The following is a 17808-nucleotide window of genomic DNA, read 5'->3' on the forward strand; positions in this document are numbered from 1 at the left end:
TTAAAAAACTCATCACTAACGCATAGTAAACTTCAGCCATTTTGTAAACTTGATACCAAATGCACTTTATTTTTTTTTTTTAACTGGAGTCTGGCTCTGTCTCCCAGGCTGGAGTACAGTGGCACAATCTCGGCTCACTGCAACCTCCGCCTCCCGGGTTCAAGCGATTCTCCTGCCTCAGCCTCCCCAGTAACTGGGATTACAGGTGCACGCTACCATACCCGGCTAATTTTTTTTGTAGTCTTAGCAGAGACGGGGTTTCATCATGTTGGCCAGGCTGGTCTCAAACTCCTGACCTCAAGTGATCCACCCACCTCGGCCTCCAAAAGTGCTGGGATTACAGGCGTGAGCCTTTGTGTCCGGCCCCAAATGCACTTCTAAGCTTCTGTTTTTACTGCAATTGCTTTCCATAAAAATTTCCCAGGTATTTAGCAAGCAGGATCAAATTATGCTTTTAAAATAATACACACTACAATATGCAAAACACCAAACTACTGGAATATTTAAAATATAAAGAGGTTAAATGAAGGCATTTAACTTCTTCACAATTTACATCACACCCCAAAATGTCTTAGCAATAAAATGTTTGTCAAAAGCCTCTAAAAAGAGCTTCGAGTGCTGGGTACAAATGGACTAAATTCCTAATACTACATTCCAAATACTGCATTTTAAAATCACAGTTGAGACGATTAAATTTTTAAAAAGCTAAATACAGGCCAGACATGGTGGCTTATGCCTGTAATCCCAGCACTTTGGGAGGCCGAGGTGGATAGATCACTTGAGCCCAGGAGCTCAAAACCAGCCTGGACAACATAGGGAGACCCTGTTGCTAAAAAAAATTTGTTTTTAAATTAGCCGGGCATGTTGGCACACACCTGTAGTCCCAGCCACTCAGGGGGCTGAAGTAGGAAGATCGCTTGAGCCCCAGAAGTCAAGGCTGCAGTGAGCTATGATCACGCACTGCACTCCAGCCTGGTCAACAGTGCTTGACTGTATCTTTAATAAATAAAATTTAAAAAGCAAAATGCAGAAAGTTATGTACAGTATACTCTACCTTGTGTCTGAAAGAAAGAAAAGGCTGTTGGCTAAACATAGTAGTATATTGTTCTTAAGAGAAGATAACTCTTGGAAATTTAAAACATGATTAAATGAAAAATTCAATTAAAAGGCCAGACGAGGCCAGGTGTGGTGGTTCAGGCTTGTAATCCCAGCACTTTGGGATGCAAAGGCAGGAAGATCACTTGAGTCCAGGAGTTTGAGACCGCCCTGGGCAACATGGTGAAACCCATCTCTACAAAGAAATACAAAAAATTTAGCCAGGAGTGGTGCCACACACCTGTAGATCCAGCTACTCAGGAGGTTCAGGTGGGAGAATCACTTGAGCCCCACAGGTCAAGACTGCAGTAAACCATGTGCACACCACTGCACTCCAGCCTGGGCAACATAGTGAGACCTTGTCTCAAATAAATAAATAAATAGGCTGGGCGCAGTGGCTCATGCCTGTAATCCCAGCACTTTAGGAGGCTGAGGCAGGAGGATCACTTGAGCCCAGGAGTTGAAAACCAGCCTGGACAACATAAGACCCCATCTCTATTTTATTTTTAATAATCAAAAAAACTAAATAAAATAAATAAGTTAAATAAAGGCTATAAAAGACCAAGCGTGGTGGCTCATACCTGTAATCCCAGCAATTGGGAGGCTAAAGAGGGAGGGTTACTTAAGCCCAGGAATTTGAGACCACCCTGGACGATATGGGGAGATTCTGTCTCTAAAAAAAGATAAAAATAAAAAAATTAGGCAGGCATGGTGATGAGCATTTACAGTTTCAGCTACTCAAAAGGCTGAGGTGGGAGGATCATTTGAGCCCAAGAGGTTAAGGCTGCAAGTGAGACATGATCATGCCACTGCACTCCAGCCTGGGTGACAGAGTGAGACTATGTCTCTTAAGAAATTTTTAATCAATTTTTAAATGTGTTTGAAGGCTAGAAGATAAAGTTAAGGAAGTCAATCAAAAAGTGGGAAAAAAACACATGAAAAATGGGGTAGAAAATAAGAGAAAATTAGAATAATCAGTCTAGGAGGTCTAACATTTGAAAAATCAGAGTGCAAGAAAGAGAATAGAAAAAAAGAGATAAAATAATCCGGGCTGGGTGCGGTGGCTCACACATGTAATCCTAGCACTTAGTGGGGCCAAGGCAGGCAGTTCACTTGAGCTCAGGAGTTGGAGACCAACCTGACCAACATGATGAAACCCCATCTCTACTAAAAATACAAAAATTAGCCAGGCATGGTGGTGCACACCTATAATCCCAGCTACTTGGGTGGATGAAGTAAGAGAATTGCTTGAACCTGGTGGGGCAGAGGTTGCAGTGAGCCGAGATAATGCCATTGCACTCCAGCATGGGCAACAAGAGCAAAAGTCCATCTCAAAAAAAAAAGAAAAGAAAAGAAAAGAAAGGAATTTGGCCAGGTACAGTGGCTCACGCCTGTAATCCCAAACATGAGGCCCAGGCGGGTGGATCACTTGAGGCCAGGAATTTGACACCAGCCTGACCAACATGGTGAAACCCCGTCTCAACAAAAGCACAAAATTTAGCCAGGCGTGGTGGCACACACCTGTAATCCCAGCCACTCGGGTGGCTGAGACACGAGAATCGCTTGAACCCAGGATGCGGAGGTTGCAGTGAGCCAAGTTTGCACCACCGCACTCCAGCCTGGGCAACAGAGTGAGACTCTGTTTCAAAAAACAAAACAAAAAACCCCAGAAAACAAAAACAAAGTGCTGAAATACAGGCATGAGCCACCTCGCCCAACCACAATTATTTCTTATAATCTTTTCCTATTATCATTCTTAACATCTTATTACTATTTTTTGTTTTGAGACAGAGTCCCGTCTGTCACCCAGGCTGGAGTGCAGTAGTGCAATTTTGGCTCACTGCAACCTCCACGTCCGGGGTTCAAGCGATTCTCCTGCCTCAGCCTCCCGAATAGCTGGGACTACAGGTACACGCCACCATGCCTAATTTTTGTATTTTTAGTAGAGACAAGGTTTCATGGCTAATTTTTGTATTTTTAGTAGAGACAAGGTTTCACTATGCTGGCCAGGCTAGAGGTCATTTTTAATTTACTACAGATCTCAGAAGTCTAAAGAACAAGCTAGTGAAATTCCTCAAAGAGCAAATAGTCCCCATTTCCAATTTGTAGATATTTATCAAGTAACCAACTTCAAAACATAATTTATATATTATATTGTTTCCAATTTTATTTATTTATTTATTTATTTTGAGATGGAGTCTCCCTCTGTTGACCAGGCTGGAGTGCAGTGGCGCAATCTCCGCTCACCGCAAGCTCCACCTCCTGGGTTCACGCCAGTCTCCTGCCTCAGCCTCCCAAGTAGCTGGGACTACAGGCTCCCCCCACCACACGTGGCTAATTTTTTTGTATTTTTAGTACAGACGGGGTTTCCCCATGTTGGCCAGGATGGTCTTGATCTCCTGACCTCATGATCCGCCCACCTTGGCCTCCCAAAGTGCTGGGATTATAGGCGTGAGCCACTGCGCCCGGGGGGGTTCCAAATATTATAATAAACATTATGAGTTTGAGAACAGATGTTTGGAACAGAGGTTAGCACACTTTTCTCTTTTTTTTTGGAGATGGAGTCTCGCTCTGTTGCCCAGGCTGGAGTGCAGTGGCACAATCTTGGCTCACTGCACGCTCTGCCTCCCGGGTTCATGCCATTCTCCTGCCCCGGCCTCTTGAGTAGCTGGGACTATAGAAGCCCGCCACCACGCCCAGCTAATTTTTTGTATTTTTAGTAGAGACAGGGTTTCACCATTTTAGCCAGGATGGTCTCGATCTCCTGACCTCATGATCCACGTGCCTCAGCCTCCCAAAGTGCTGGGATTACAGGCATGAGCCACCACGCCCGGCCACTTTTCTCTTTTTTTTTTTTTTTTTTTTTGAGATGGAGTCTCACTCTGTTGCCCAGGCTGGAGCGCAGTGGTGCAATCTTGGCTCACCACAACCTCCGCCTCCCAGGTTCAAGGGATTCTCCTGCCTCAGCTTCCCGAGTAGCTGGGACTACAGGTGTGCACCACCATGCCCAGCTAATTTTTGTATTTTTAGTAGAGATGGGGTTTTATTATGTTGGCCAGGGTGGCCTCGAACTCCTGGCCTCACAATCCACCCACCTTGGCCTCCCAAAGTGCTGGGATTACAGGCATGAGCCACTGCGCCTGGCCACTTTTTTCTTTTAAATTTTTAGAGATGGAGTCTCCCTCTGTTGCCTAGACTGGAGTGCAGTGGCTATGCACAAGCATGACCATGCTGCCCTATAGCCTTGAGTTCCTGGGCTCAAGCAATCTTCTCACTCCAGCCTCCTGAGTAGCTGCTACTACAGGCCTGTGCCACCACGCAGGTCAGCAAACTTTTTCTGTAAACGTTCAGATGGTAAATATTTTCGGCTTTGAAGGTCACATGACCTCTATCACAGCCATTCAATTCTGTTATTAGAGTGGCTAAAGCTACTACAGACAAGATGTTAAGTAAATGAGCATGTAGTCATGTTACAATAAAACTTTTTTTTTTTTTTTTTTTTTGAGACGGAGTCTTGCTCTGTCGCCAGGCTGGAGTGCAGTGGCACGATCTCGGCTCACTGCAACCTCCACCCCCCAGGTTCAAGCGATTCTCCTGCCTCAGCCTCCTGAGTAGCTGGGACTACAAGCGCATGCCACCACACCCAGCTAATTTTTGTATTTTTAGTAGAGATGGAATTTCACCATGTTGGCTAGGATGGTCTCCATCTCTTGACCTCATGATCTGCCCGCCTTGGCCTCCCAAAGTGCTGGGATTACAGGCATGAGCCACCGCACCTGGCCTACAATAAAACTTTATTTCTAAAGACAGGCAATAGGCCAGATTAGTCCCACAGGACATAGTTTGCTGACTCCTGGTTTAGAGTACTACATTTCCTAGCTTTCCTCATATGGTAAGTGGTATATGTTTTCTCTCTATGCCAATCTTTTTAATAGCAATCTCCACATTTAAACACTCTCAATTTATTCACTTATTCTACAAACTTTTACTAAGTGCCTACTACATGCCAGACACAATATTAGGTATAAGGAATAAAGAAGAAACAATAATAATAATAAAGTCCTGCCCTCCTAATGCTTACATTCTAGTAGAATAGTTAACAAATAAATAAGCTGATAAATACATAATATAATTTCAGGTAATACTAAGTATGAAGAAAAAGTAAAGCCAGGTAAAAAGTAAGAGGAAGGAAGGATGAGGGTCTTTATAATATAAGTCAGGGAAGAGGTCATAGGAAATGACGTTCAGGTAGAGAATGAATTAAACAAATGAACAAGCCATATGAATATCTACAGGAAAAACACTTCACATGATTAAATAAGGACAAGATTAGAGTGCTGGAAATGAGAAAATGAGATCAGAGAAGTGAGTAAGGGTAAGATCATGTAAGGACCTGTGGCCTAGGGCAAAAGGACTGAATTTTATTCTAAGTTTGATGTGAAGCCAGGAACATGAAATAGTTGAGAGCAGGAGAGTAAGGAGGTATAATGCACTTTTTTAAAGGATCACTGGTACCTATGCAGAGGACAGACTGTAGAGGGCAGGAGTGGAACAGGAAGGCCACTATATGCTGTTGCAAGTATTTCTAGACTTCTAAAATAGGATCTAGGCAGGATGGCTCATGCCTGTAATCTCAGCACTTTGGGAGACTGAGGCAGGAGGATCACTCGTGGTCAGGAGTTCAGGGCTACAATGAATTATGACTGCACCACTGCGCTCCAGCCTGGGTGACAGAGTGAGACCCTGTCTCTAAATAAATAAATAAATAAATAACAGAGTTTTGCTCATTGCCCAGGCTGGAGTGCAATGGTGCCATCCCGGCTCACTGCAACCTCCACCTCCCAGGTTCAAGCCATTCTCCTGCCTCAGCCTCACAAGTAGCTGGGATTATAAGCACCTGCTGCTACAACCAGCTAATTTTTTGTATTTTTAATAGAGACGGGGTTTCGCCATGTTGGCCAGGCTGGTCTCGAACTCCTGACCTCAGGTGATCCGCCCACCCTGGCCTCCCCAAAGTGCTGGGACTACAGGCGTGAGCCACTGAGCCCAGCCTGGATAAATTAACATTTGATTGATATAAATGAGTACTAGAGTATATGAATTAGTAATAGACAACACAAAATGAGAATTTTCATTAAAAAAAAATTTTTTTTTTTTTTTTTGAGATGGGGTTTCGCTCTTGTTGCCCAGGCTGGAGTGCAATGGCGCGATCTCGGCTCACCACGACCTCCGCCTCCCGGGTTCAAGTGATTCTCCCACCCCAGCCTCTCGAGTAGCTGGGATTGCAGGCATGAACCACCATGTCTGGCTAATTTTGTATTTTCAGTAGAGACAGGGTTTCTCCATGTTGGTCAGGCTGATCTTGAACCACGGACCTCAGGTGATCCGCCTGACCCGGCCTCCCAAAGTGCTGGGATGACAGGCGTGAGCCGTGGCGCCCGGCCTAAAATTTTTTGTTTAAAATTCCAATGAGGAAATACAAAATCATCACCAGAGGGCAGTAGTGAATACAGACTAAGGTATACAAAAGGTGATTGATCTTCATAGTTAGATTATGCTCTTTCAGTAAACTGGGATTTACTGGAATTGAGCATATCCACAAGGTTAACAGCAATAGCAATAAAGATCATGCAAACTCATACCTATAAGAAGTTGAATTATAATGTGAGCAAAAAAAGTAGATTAAAATAGCAGTGTTGGGCCGGACGCAGTGGCTCACACCTGTAATCCCAACACTATGGGAGGCCAAGGAGGGTGGACTGCTAGAAGTTAGGAGCTCGGGACCAGCCTGGCCAACGTGGTGAAACCCCATCTCTACTAAAATACAAAAATTAGCTGGGTGTGGTGGCGGGTGTCTGTAATCCCAGATACTCAGGAGGTTGAGGCAGAATTGCTTGAACCCAGGAGGTGGAGGTTGCAGGTGAGCCAAGATCGAGCCACTGCACTCCAGCCTGGGCAACAGAGTGAGACTCCGTCTTAAAAAAAAAAGGGGGGGGCAGTGTTTAGCAACTGCCTTTTATATATTTTATATATAAATACAAGAGTATTTATCTATAGGATGTTATATCCTTAAATAAACACACCATTCCCAATTCATTGACTTCATTGTTCCTTAGGGTCTACCCAAAAATAAAAACTAGAGCAAGTGAATGGCCAGCTTCGCATATCTACAAGCAGATGAAAGGTTTGTCCTTTTGTGATTAACAGGCAAAGCTAGAGAGGGTCAATGTCCCAGTCAAGTAAGATAGGAGGGCTCCATTCTAAACAGAAAACAGAACCAGTACAAAAGCCAGGAATCACTACATAACACCTTGGCACACAACATGAAAGTCAGAGGGAAGGGCTACAGCTCAGGGAGCACCTGAACCTGAAAACATGGCCTGTGAAATATATTGCCAGGCAGTTGGCAATAAGGAGGCTGTTAACACGTGTGTCTGCTGTATCCCCTGCTGGGAGCTACATGTCCCCTCCTTCCTTCCTTTCCTTCTACCCTCTTGTCACCCTTCATTTTCACTTTCTTCACAGACCATGATATTACATAGATAATTGAAAGTATGAACTCTGTTGTCATTTATATGAAAAATGTACATCCTGCTTAAGAGCAGCAATAGAAGTTAGCAAGATTATAAGAATAAAAGGTTGTTTCATTTTTTTCTTGCCTCCTCCACCAATACTCCACATTGGTTACCCCCATATTGTGATCAAACTGGACTATTCACCATTTCCTGAACCTGCTTTTTTCCTACCCCACCCATGCTATGTTCTTAACTCAGAATCCTGTATACGGCTACCCTTCATCTCAGTCTAAAATATGCTATACTTTCTTCAAGGGCAGCAAAAATGGCATATCCAAGAAGCCTGCCAGAAAGAACTGATATCTCTTAATCTATCTTCAGGTGCTTACTCACAATTCTATTTACAAATACAATCACATCCTTGCATCATGCTTATTTGTGTATGTTCCCTCTTACTGCAGATAGAGGTTCTATCTGCAAAACCTTTCAGTGTAAAAATCATGTTTGTGCCAGGTGTGGTGGCTCACGCCTGTAATCCCAGCACTTTGGGAGGCCGAGGCGGGCAGATCATCTGAGGTCGGGAGCTCGGGACCAGCCTGACCAACGTGGAGAAACCCCATCGCTACTAAAAATACAAAATTAGCCAGGTGTGGTGGTGCATGCTTGTAATCCCAGCTACTCAGGAGGCTGAGGCAGGACAATTGCTTGAACCTGGGAGGCAGAGGTTGCGGAGAGCCGAGATTGCACCATTACTTACACTCCAGCCTGGGCAACAAGAGCGATACTCCGTCTCAAAAAATAATATTAAAATAAAAATAAATTAAAATCATGTTTGTTTTTTATGTTTCCATAAGAATTAGAGAAATTTGGCAGGGCTCAGCGGCTCACGCCTGTAATCCCAGCACTTTGGGAGGTGGAGGCAGGTGGATCACGAGGTCAGGAGTTCAAGACCAGCCTGGCCAAGATGGTGAAACCCCGTCTCTACTGAAAAACAAAAAAACAAAAAAATTAGCCGGGCGTGGTGGCTGGTGCCTGTAATCCCAGCCACTCGGGAGGCTGAGGCAGAGAATTGTTTGAATCCGGGAGGCAGAGGTTGCAGTGAGCTGAGATCACGCCACTGCACTCTGGCCTGGGCAACAAAGCGAGACTCATCTCAAAAAATAATAATAATAATTAGAGAAATTTAACCCTCAGTGTTGCTTTTAAGTTAAATAAAGGCTGGGTGCAGTGGCTCACGCCTGTAATGCCAGCACTTTGGGAGGCTGAGGCAGGCAGATCATGAGGTCAAGAGATCAAAACCATCCCGGCCAACATGGTGAAACCCCATCTCTACAAAAATTACAAAAATTAGCTGGGCGCTGCAGTGCATGCCTGTAGTCCCAGCTACTCGGGAGGCTGAGGCAGGAGAATCACTTAAACCTGGGAGGTGGAGGTTGTAGTGAGCCAAGATGGCGCCACTGCACTCCAGTCTGGCAACAGAACGAGACTCCGTCTCAAAAAAAAAAAAAAAAAGAGTTCAATAAAGATTGGAACTGAATGTCATCCTGAGCCCACGGTTTCAGCCCTAAGTAAAACAATCAAAGGCATATCCCTTCGTTCCTCAGACTAATCAGTGTGCTGCCAGGCACCTGCAAATCTTCTGTTGCCTACTCCCAACACCAAGAGAGCCATGCCAGCTCCACAACACAGAGCCACTTGAAAACTTCAAGTATCCTGGATATTATTATTCAGCAATGTATTTAAAATAAAGTAAAGCCGGATGCAGTGGCTCACACCTGTAATCCCAGCACTTTGGGAGGCCAAGGCGGGCAGATCAGCTATCAGGAGTTCAAGACTAGCCTGGCCAACATGGTGAAACCCTGTCGCTACTAAAAATAAAAAAATTAGTCAGGCGTGGTGGTGAACACCTGTAATCCCAGCTACACAGGAGGCTGAGACAGGAGAATCACCTGAACCCGGGAGGCGGAGGTTGTAGAGAGCGGAGATCACACCATTGCACTCCAGCCTGGGCGACAAAAGCAAAATTCCATCTCAAAATAAAAATAAAATAAGAGAAAGAGTTTTCAGGCAAACTCTTCCCTGGGTATCCTGCTGTTTTATCTCCTAACAAAACAAATGAATCAAAATGTCGTCCACCTAGAGAGGAGAGGTAGCCCCCAATGTTTGGAGATTCTAAAGCATTACCTACACATGTGCTGTTGTCTCTTCTTAGCCTGCAGAAGAGATATAGGCCTCATCCCCAGGGGAGACCAAACACCTCAAAAACCCAGATGTCAAATTTTCTAGGAAACTCTCTCGGACTGCTCAAAGAGTAAAATTTGATAGAAATAGGAAGCATTTGGCCGGGCGGGGTGGCTCACGCCTGTAATCCTGGCACTCCGGGAGGCCGAGGCAGGCGGATAACGAAGTCAGGAGATCAAAACCATCCTGGCCAACATAGTGAAACCCAGTCTCTACTAAAAATACAAAAATTAGCTGGGTGTGGTGGCGAATGCCTGTAACCCCAGCTACTCGGGAGGCTGAGGCAGGAGAATGGCTCGAACCCCAGGAGGTGGAGATTGCAGTGAGCCGAGATCGGGCCACTGCACTCCAGCCTGGCAACAAAGCAAAACTCGTCTCAAAAAAAGAAAAAACAAAAGAAATAGGAAGCATTCACTAGTGATTTATGACTGATATCAACTAAGATTACTTAGAATGTCTAGGATCACACCTGAGATATTACTCCTTACATTTCCATGAGACAATCCATTTACTGTGTGAAATATTTGTTTTCATTTGCTTTTTTTCTGGATTCAAATCCTGTAGGCAAAATCAGTTTTAAAAAATACAGAAGTGCCTTTTAAAGAATAAACAGCTTTGAAAAAATAGCAAATTCAAAAGGATAGTGGATTAAATTTCAACACTGAGTTTAATCAAAATGAATTTTAGGCTGTTTAGATTCCCTGGGCCTGTTTCTTAAATCTTTACAATGGGTGTCCACTATATAAGGTTTTTTTTCAAGAAACAAATGAAACAACATGTAAAACATCTCAGTACGTTCATAACACATAGGAGACCTACAAAAGTCAGTAATTTTTTTACAGTTTGTCTCTAGAGTACATTGACACTAGATTCATTCCTATAACTAGTTCTCGGTCTAAATAGAGTTGTCCAATATGATGGTTATTAGCCATATGTGACTACTGAGCACTTAAATTTGGCAAGTCCGAGATATGTGCTTTAAGTGTAAAATACTGGATTTCGAAGACTTAGTGAAAAAAGTAACAAAAAATCTTGTCAATATTCTGTATATTGATTACATGTGAAGTGATAATACTTTGGCTATTCTGGATTAAATAAGATATATTATTAAAATATTAATTTCACCTTTTTGGCTCACATATTTCTATTGGACGATCTAGTCTATACTTTGACTTCAAGCTGGTAATTATGCTCTCTTAACCACGCAGTGGACTGCTTGACAGATGTCACTCGGGCTAAGCCACCCCTTATCCAGCAGACACTGGCTCATTTTAACGCTCCCAACTTCCACAACCGGGGAAAGCTAGCGACCTAAAACTCTTAATTTTAAAAACACCAGATCCCACAGATCTGCTGAGGAAACGCGACTGTTACCAAGAGACAGAAATGTCTTGAAGGAAAAACCCCTGTGGGTGTCAGTCTACCGGGGGACTGGGAACTTCAGCAGAAAAAGTCACCCTTAGGAAAGAGAGAAGAGGCGACAGAACGAGCAAATCTGAAGGAGCCCGATGTGGAGCCCACGGAGTAGAGGTCTGAGAGGGAAAAGCCTTTCAGCTTGTGGGGACAGGGGAAGGCAAGGTGGGGAGAGTCTGAAGCCAGCGGCCAAGGGGTTCTGCTCCAAGCCGGAGACTACAGAAAAGAGCAGTACCTTAAGAATCCCCCTCATCTTTGCCAGAAAGGGGCGGAACTCCTCGGGTGCCACCTCTGGATATAGCTGGCTCCGTAGCAGCTCCTCTGTGATGCCGGGGTACCCGTGGAAAGTGTCCTGGGCCAGCGCATTCAGCAGCCCGCTCAGGGGCTTGCCACCCTCAAGCTCGCCCGCCGCCATGCTCTGCGAAAGCCCCGCCCCGCAACAGCTGAGCCGTGCCCCGCCACGGCGGCCGAGATGTGCCTAAATAGCCTGTGCAAAACCACCACGGGGAATCTGGAGGCAAGGCTTCCCCAGGTGTCAGAGTTGGCAGCTTACGGCTTCGCTCTGCAACACCCATCCCCTTAGGATACCTCCACGGAAATATCCGTTTGGTTCCAGTAGGGTCACTTTGCTTCCCCTGATCCCCTTCATCACTGCAGAGCCTACTGGAAAGAAAGATTGCTCGCAGAGATTACTGGAGATGGGGTAGCAGCCTATAAGTTTGGCAGTTTAATTTTTAGATGGCTGTATCTCATTCCAGGACTTGCCAACCCATTAACTGAATAGGATCGATCACTCAGATTTAATCTCTGCCTAATCCTTACCTGTCATCCTTTTTTTCAGGAAGTTTAACTATCTCCTGATTACATAATGTTTTTCTTTGGGTTGTTAATTGCCTTTTTATATACACTTGTCTTTCCAGCTAGACCAGTGGCTCTGATCCAATGTTCTTTTGTATGACAAATATTTTGTTAACACCTTATTTACTATCCTGAAATGAAATGTATAGCTAATATAACTTCCCACCCATATAATTTTTAAAAATCAATATATTATTCAGCCATAAAATGGAATAAAGTACTGATACATGCTACAACATGAATGAGGCTTAAAAACAGGTTTAGTAAAAGAAGACAGACATAAAAGGCCAAATATTGGACATCCATTTATATGAAATGTCCAGGATAGACAAATCCATGGAGACTGAAAGTAATGCAATAGTTGCCAGAATCTGGAGGAGGGGACGAATGGGTAGTGACTGTTTATAGGTACAGAGTTTCTTTGGGGCATGATGAAAACATTCTGGAAGTGGAAGCACAACCTTGTTAATATACTAAAACCCACTGAAATGTACACTTTAGAAGATTAGTATGTGAATATCTCAATTTAAAAATCAATTTAATGACCTAATTGTAATTTATCATAAAATGAAAAGGAAAGTAATTTATAATATAATATGTGTGTTTGGGTACACCTATACTAGTTGACTAAAAGACATACAAAGTAGCCAGATGTCTGCATCTTTACATCTTTATGTAGAACCACCTGTGACTTCTACAAATGCAAATTGATACAGGTGTGTGGTATTGGTGACTCCAGAGGGAGGGCAGTTGCTTCTGGTAACATGATGTTCTGAAATGTTAAGAACTGATGTTCTGAAATGTGAACAACAGTTGGTAAAGTTTACAACAAAAAACACTTTTTCCTCACTCTACAGTCATTGCAAAGCTGGAATATTCTGTATATATTAATGCTAAACTAAAAATACATTGTGTTGCCGGGCGCGGTGGCTCACGCCTCTAATCCCAGCACTTTGGAAGGCCGAGGGAGACGGATCACGAGGTCAGGAGATCAAGACCATCCTGGCTAACACGGTGAAACCCCATCTCTACTAAAAATACAAAAAAATTAGCCGGGCCTAGTGGCGGGCGCCTGTAGTCCCAGCTACTCGGGAGGCTGGGGCAGGAGAATGGCGTGAACCTGGGAGGTGGAGCTTGCAGTGAGCCGAGATCACGCCACTGCACTCTGTCGCCTGGGCAAAAGAGCGAGACTCCGTCTCAAAAAAATAAAAATAAAATAATAATAATAATACATTGTGTTTCTATATAAAATAGAGTTTGACTTTAGGCTTAGATAATAACAAACAGGTTTTCACCTTTATGAACGTACCCTGCATGGGAAGATGTCTTATATATCTGACCTCTCTCCCACCTATTCCATTCCTACCCTTCCTTCAAAGTGACAACTGAGGTCAGGCATGGTGGCTCACGCCTGTAACCCCAGCACTTTGGGAGGCTGAGGTGGGTGGATCACCTGAGGTCAGGAGATCGAGACCAGCCTGGCCAACATGGTGAAACCCCATCTCTACTGAAAATACAAAAATTAGCCAGGCATGGTAGCACATGTCTGTAGTCCCAGCTACTCGGGAGGCTGAGGCAGGAGAATTGCTTGAACTCAGGAAGCAGAGGCTGCAGTGAGCAGAGATGGTGCCACTGCACTCCAGCCTGGGGGACAAGAGCAAAATTTCGTCTCAAAAAAAAAAAAGTGACAACTGAAATGCCCCTTCCAAGGCAGCGCCACATTGTTGAGAATCTACTCATCTAGACTACTTTAATTAATGTTTATCCAGTAAAGAGGTATTCTTTTTTTTTTTTTTTTTTGAGACAAAGTTTTACTCTGTTGCCCAGGCTGGAGTGCAGTGGCACAATCTCAGTTCACTGCAACATCCACCTCCCAAGTTCAAGTGATTCTCCTGCCTCAGCCTCCCGAGTAGCTGGGATTATAGGCATGCGCCACCAGGCCCAGCTAATTTTTGTATTTTTTGTAGAGAAGGGGTTTCACCATGTTGGCCAGGCTGGTCTCAAACTCCTGACCTCAGGTGATCCACCCACCTCAGCCTCCCAAAGTGCTGGGATTACAGGTGTGAGCCACTGTACCTGGCCAGAGGCATTTTTTACAATAGAAAAAATATATTTCTTTTCCTAAAATAATTTTATAAAAGGCAAATTCAGGATTGCTTCCATGGCTCCAAGTAAACCAAACTTAGTGACAAACTATAGATTGTTTTACATGTACTTAACAGAAGTTGCAGAGAATGGTTGGTGAAAAAGAAAAAGCATAAATCAAAAGGTGGCAAGCAGAAAAAGCACTATTAAACACGTAATTTACAAATTACCCACCAGAAAGGCTGCACCTATCTATTTCTATGAAACCTTAGTAACACTGACTGATATTATTCTTTTAATTTAATTTAATTTAATTTTTGAGACAGAGTCTCACTCTGTTGCCCAGGCTGGAGTGCAGTGGCACGATGTTGGCTCACTGCAGTCTCGACCTCCCAGGCCCAAGTTATCCTCCGATCTCAGGCTAAGTAGCTGGGAATATGAGCACACACTACCGTACCCAGCTATATTATTCTTTATAACCTTTGCCATATGATACATGAAAAATATTATCTCACTGTTTTAATTTGCATTTCTTAAATTTTGAGAGTAAATTTTTTTTACTATATTTATTGGCTGCTTGTATTTCTTCCTATTTCCTTGTCCATTTTCTATAGGGGTTTCTGTCACTTCAGTGATTTCTTTTCCTTTTTTTTAAGGTGGAGTTTCGCTCTTGTCGCCCAGGCTGGAGTGCAATGGCATGATCTCGGCTCACCGCAACCTCCGCCTCCCGGGTTCAAGGGATTCTCCTGCCTCAGCCTCCCAAGTAGCTGGGACTACAGGCATGCGCCACCACGCCTGGCTAATTTTTGTATTTTTAGTAGAGACGAGGTTTCACCATCTTGGGCACGCTGGTCTCGAACTCCCGACCTCATGATCCACCTGCCTCGGCCTCCCAAAGTGCTGGGATTACAGGCGTGAGCCATCGTGCCCGGACACTTCAGTGATTTCTAAGAGCTCTTTATGCATAGAAATATTAGTGCTTGTTACCTACATGCAAATATTTTCCCCAAGTTTATATAGTTAAATCTAGGCCGGGTGCGGTGGCTCACGCCTGTAATCCCAGAACTTTGGGAGGCTGAGGTGGGTGGATCACGAGGTCAAGAGATCGAGACCATCCTGGCCAAGATGGTGAAACTTCATCTCTACTAAAAATACAAAAATTAGCTGGGCGTGATGGTGCGCGCCTGTAGTCCAGCTACTCGGGAGGCTGAGGCAGGAGAATCGCTTGAACCCAGGAGGCAGAGGTTGCAGTGAGCCAAGATCATGCCACTGTACTCCAGCCTGGTGACAGAGCAAGATTCCGTCTCAATAAATAAAATAAAATAGAGTCAAATCTATCAACCTACGTAGAAAAAGTCTGGAAGTTTATTCACCAACATAGTTATAGTGTACATGTCTTAGTAACTGAGGATGGCTTTCTGCTTATCTGATTTTTCTAAATATCTACAGTGTACATGTAATACTGTTGTAATAAAAAGTTATTTAATGAAAAAATTAAATAAGTAGTAGGTCCTAAAATAAAATTATTTTTTGTGGGGGGACAGAGTGTCACTCTGTTGCCCAGGCTGGAGTACAATGGCAGGATCTCTACTCACTGCAACTTCCACTTCCCGGATTCAAGCAATTTTCGTGTCAGCCTCCTGAGTAACTGGGATTACATGTGCACACCACCACGCTGACCTAATTTTTGTATTTTTAGTGGAGATAAGGTTTCACCATCTTGGCCAGGCTGGTCTTGAACTCCTGGCCTCAGGTGATCCACCCACCTCGGCCTCCCAAAGTGCTGGGATTACAGGCATGAGCCACTGCCCCCAGCAATAAAAATCTTTCAATGAAAGCTTTAAAGGACATGTGTATTCTACATTACAGAGAAAAGCCATGAACCTTGCTTTTTTTAAAAAATGTGTTTTGGTCGGGCGCGGTGGCTCACACCTGTAATCCCAGCATTTTGGGAGGCCGAGGCAGGCGGATCACCTGAGGTCAGGAGTTCAAGACCAGCCTGGCCAACATGGTGAACCCCTGTCTCTACTAAAGATACAAAAATTAGCTGGGTGCGGTGGCAGGCGCCTGTAATCCCAGCTACTCAGGAGACTGAGACAAGAGAATCGCTTGAACCCAGGAGGTGGAGGTTGCAGTGAGCTGAGATCACGCCACTGCACTCCAGCCTGGGTGACAGAAGACTGTCTCAAAAATAAAAATAAAAATAAAAGTGTTTTAATTTAAAATTTTTATTTTCCATGTCCACTGAATATGAATCTTAAACTTTTTGATATTACTAGATGCTTTCAGAATCTGATAAAAGCCTCAGACACTTTCTCCCCAAAATATAAAAACCCACCAAATGTAGCCTACAATATCTGTTGGCTACTTTATCCCTCAGAAGTCTTTCTATAAACCCCCTAGTTTTCCATGGGTCCTGACTGTAAACTAAAAATAAAATCCTAAGCCTCCCACTGAGTGAACAGACCTCCTCTTGGCCAAGGGGACCCCGGAGAAACCTGAAAATTGTGTTTCCACCCATAACAGGAAGAGATCAGACATTCATCCTTCTACCTCCTCCCTTTTAGCGTTTAGACACAACTGACTGGCATTAATGTTAAAATAGGGATCATAAGACTCTGTGGCAATAAGATACCAAATTATAGAAAGACCTAAGGCCATGCAAGGCAAGGGTTAAGTCATGCCTGCAGGCCATCAGTCTTGCTGAACAGGTCATTTTGACGCAAAATATTGTGGCTAACTCTGACACAGCATCCTTATCTTCAACATTTCTTTCTTCTGACTCCAAGTTTTAGACAGAGCCTTATGACTTTAACCAATTGCAAATTAAAGAATCTCTGAATCCACCTGTAACTTGTAAGTCCCCGCTTCAGCATATCCTGGCTTCTTGGACCGAACGAATGTACACCTTCCATATGTTGACTTACATCTTTGCCTGTAACTCCTGCCTCCCTGAAATGCAAATTGTAATCTGACCACCTCAGGACCACTTACTCAAAGTTCCTTGGGTTTGTGTTTTTCCCAGGCTGTGGTCAGTCACATTGGCCCTGAATAAATATCTAAAAAATTTTACAGAGTTTGGTTTTTCTTTTAACATGACTAAGAACTCCTGAGTACTCCCAGCTCTAATTAACCTTCACAAGAAATACATTACTCTTTTAGAAGCAAGTGAAAACACAGGCTGGGCGCGGTGGCTCACACCTGTGATCCCAGCACTTTGGGAAACCAAGGTGGGCGGATCACTTGAGATCAGAAGTTCAAGACCAACCTGGCCAACATACTAAAACCCTGTCTCTACTAAAAATACAAAAATTAGCTGGGTGGGGTGGCACACGTCTGTAGTCCCATCTATGCAGGAGGCTGAGGCAGCATAGCTTGAGCCAGGGAGGTTGAGGTTGCAGTGAGCTGGGATCACGCCACTGTACTCCAGCCTGGGCGACAGAGCAAGACTCTGCCTCAAAAAAAACAAACAAACAAAACAACAAGAACAACAAAAAACATTGCTATCATTATTTAACTCCTACTCAAATGTATGTGTAGAAGAGGCAAAATTTTACCTCTGCCCTCTTAGGGTTTTTTGGCTGGACTCGAGAATTAAACT

General features: G+C 43.9%; 1 protein-coding gene across 2 annotated transcripts in view; it reads right to left on the reverse strand.

The window, feature by feature from the left end:
- The window catches only part of COMMD1 (copper metabolism domain containing 1), a 247265-nt gene that overhangs the window by 218570 nt on the left and 10887 nt on the right, over positions 1-17808 (reverse strand). Inside the window, exon 1 of one of the 2 annotated variants that reach the window (XM_003830875.4) lies at positions 11500-11716. The exons of the other annotated variant lie outside the window; for it this stretch is intronic. Within the exon in view, the coding sequence (XP_003830923.1) occupies positions 11500-11679 (180 nt within the window). The 5' untranslated portion in view covers positions 11680-11716. Of the gene's footprint in view, positions 1-11499; positions 11717-17808 lie in introns of those variants that run through there. 2 annotated transcript variants of the gene reach the window in all.

The sequence above is a fragment of the Pan paniscus genome, chromosome 12 (genome assembly GCF_029289425.2).
Source record: "Pan paniscus chromosome 12, NHGRI_mPanPan1-v2.0_pri, whole genome shotgun sequence".
Lineage (NCBI taxonomy): Eukaryota > Metazoa > Chordata > Mammalia > Primates > Hominidae > Pan > Pan paniscus.